At 36.2% G+C, this 2,071-nt stretch overlaps 1 protein-coding gene across 1 annotated transcript; it reads left to right on the forward strand.

Moving 5' to 3' along the window:
• The first annotated feature begins 349 nt into the window (after nt 1-349).
• LOC133803341 (uncharacterized) lies at nt 350-1,517 on the forward strand. The gene is made up of 2 exons (XM_062241346.1): nt 350-634; nt 770-1,517. The coding sequence occupies exons 1-2, from the start codon at nt 501-503 to the stop codon at nt 1,284-1,286; spliced, it is 651 nt and encodes a 216-aa protein (XP_062097330.1). The 5' UTR covers nt 350-500; the 3' UTR covers nt 1,287-1,517.
• The last annotated feature ends 554 nt before the right edge of the window (nt 1,518-2,071 follow it).

Raw genomic sequence — 2,071 nt, forward strand, 5'->3', positions numbered from 1 at the left:
AAATATATGAAATTGTTGGGTGGCCAAAAGTATTCCTTAGTGAATTATATTGGGTTGGTAATTCTTGTAAATATTGAAAAAATATATTTATTGTATCAATATTTATTGTAAATTGTGTGTATTGCCCAGTCACCTTAAATTGTGATTAAAATCATATATTTATAAAAATCATTATAAAACTCAAAATTGGAAATTTTTTTGTTTAATAGCAAGTAAGTCCCCAGGAATGGACCCCCACCAACTTCAATTATTATATTATTAGGTTTTTAATATTTATTACGTCGGACACACGGCGACAACTAATAAGTAAGTATATAATAAAATAAATAATATATATGTATATATATATTCACAAATCCAACGCGCTAAAACGACGTTGGAGCATGTTTTCTGGGTTTTGGTTTGTGTGGCCATCGGCCTACCCCCAATCCCACCACCATCATCACTTCCGTTTGCTCTCTCTGTCTCTGTCTCTCTCTCACTCTCCTTAAAACGACAACATGACAACCAGCAAGACACCCAATACGACATCATCACAGCCAATCCAACAACAAGAGTGTTGCATGTGTGGTGATTACGGTTTCTCTTATGAGCTTTTTCAGTGCAAAGTTTGTCAATTCAGATCTCAGCACAGGCAAATTAATTAATTTAGTTTCTGCATATTTGTATTTTTTCTCCTGATTAAATTTCATTGATGGGACTTACAGTTTATTTCTCAATCTCATTACCGATCATAATCTTATTATGTTGTGTTGTGAGTTTGATACAGGTACTGCAGTAATTTGTACCCAAACATGCCTGACTCTTGCCGAACCTGCAATTGGTGCCTCATGACTCAAAACGAAGACAAAACCCAACACTCATCCAACTCCAATTCATCTTCCTCCTGTAAAAACGAAGACAAAACGGCATCGTCTAAGACCAAGATGAACAACAACAGCAACAACGATCATCATCTTCATCATCATCAGGTGGGTCCCCTCATTTTAAGGCGCCAGGGAATTCGCCCAATGAACCTCCAACAACTCAGCGGACCCATCAAGAAACAAAAATCGGTCGAGATCGTGGTGCCTCCACCACCGTCTCCATCGCCTTCGCCAGCGGCGAAATCTCCGTCGATCCGGAAAAGGGTCTTGACGAATGGGGCAAAGGAGGAGAGGCTGAGACGAACCAGGTCTGCGGAGATTTCAAACGCTCCAACTGGAAATGGAAATGGGTTCACTTCCAAACAGGTCTTTAGGAGTAAGGTCAGGAGGTACAAGCTTTTGGATGAGGTTTCTAGCTAAACCCATCATCATCTGCGAACCCTAAAATAAAAAAAGAAAAAAATGTGCAAAAAGAATATAGCCTTTTAGTTTCGTACATTTTTGTATATAGTTATGGAATGGCTTTGTTCCGATGTGGGGCTGTTTTTGGTCCCATTTTCCTTCTATAGCTCCATCGAACATAGTGATTCATGGAGTTTTGTTCAATGTACAGGAAAATATAATTTACTAGTTAAATTACATAGCAGAAAATCTCGTTTTCTTTGGATCAATCAATAACATGATCGAGTAACTTTGGCGAAAGATGGGTTTTTAATTAGGTTTGGTTTCGAAATCATCAATTCAATTATTGGGAAAATGATGAGATAAAACATATAACTAAAATCAATATAAGCACTAACCTGTTGGATTTCTATATTTTGCTGTCGTGATTCATTACCATTGAGATTGAAATAAGGAATTGGTTTCATCGTTTTACTCATATACATACATACATACATAGATGGAGAAGTAAAAGTTATAATTTGGGTTCTCAACAACTAATCACATGCTTGCATGTGTATGGTTTGTGATTATTTTTCGATTATTAGAGACTACTATGTCACTATTATTGGGTTTCGGGGTACGAGCTACTATTGATTACAAAGGCGCTTTCACCAAAATGTTATATTATATTTTAGTGAAAAATTGGGAGATCAAATATTTAAAGTAAATTCTGAGTACCTACCTACCTATAAATCCATTTTGCTTTATACTTTTAAATCAGGTGTCCCTATATGGAGATTAAAATTATTAGATTCCAAGTA

Source organism: Humulus lupulus, chromosome X, assembly GCF_963169125.1.
Source record: "Humulus lupulus chromosome X, drHumLupu1.1, whole genome shotgun sequence".
NCBI classification, from domain to species: domain Eukaryota; kingdom Viridiplantae; phylum Streptophyta; class Magnoliopsida; order Rosales; family Cannabaceae; genus Humulus; species Humulus lupulus.

What these genes read in the sequence shown, in the direction of transcription:
- LOC133803341 (XM_062241346.1), top strand. Translation starts at nt 501, where the DNA reads ATGACAACCAGCAAGACACCCAATACGACATCATCACAGCCAATCCAA. An exon ending in CAATTCAGATCTCAGCACAG is followed by an intron (nt 635 to 769) that starts GCAAATTAATTA and finishes AGTTTGATACAG; the next exon opens with GTACTGCAGTAATTTGTACC.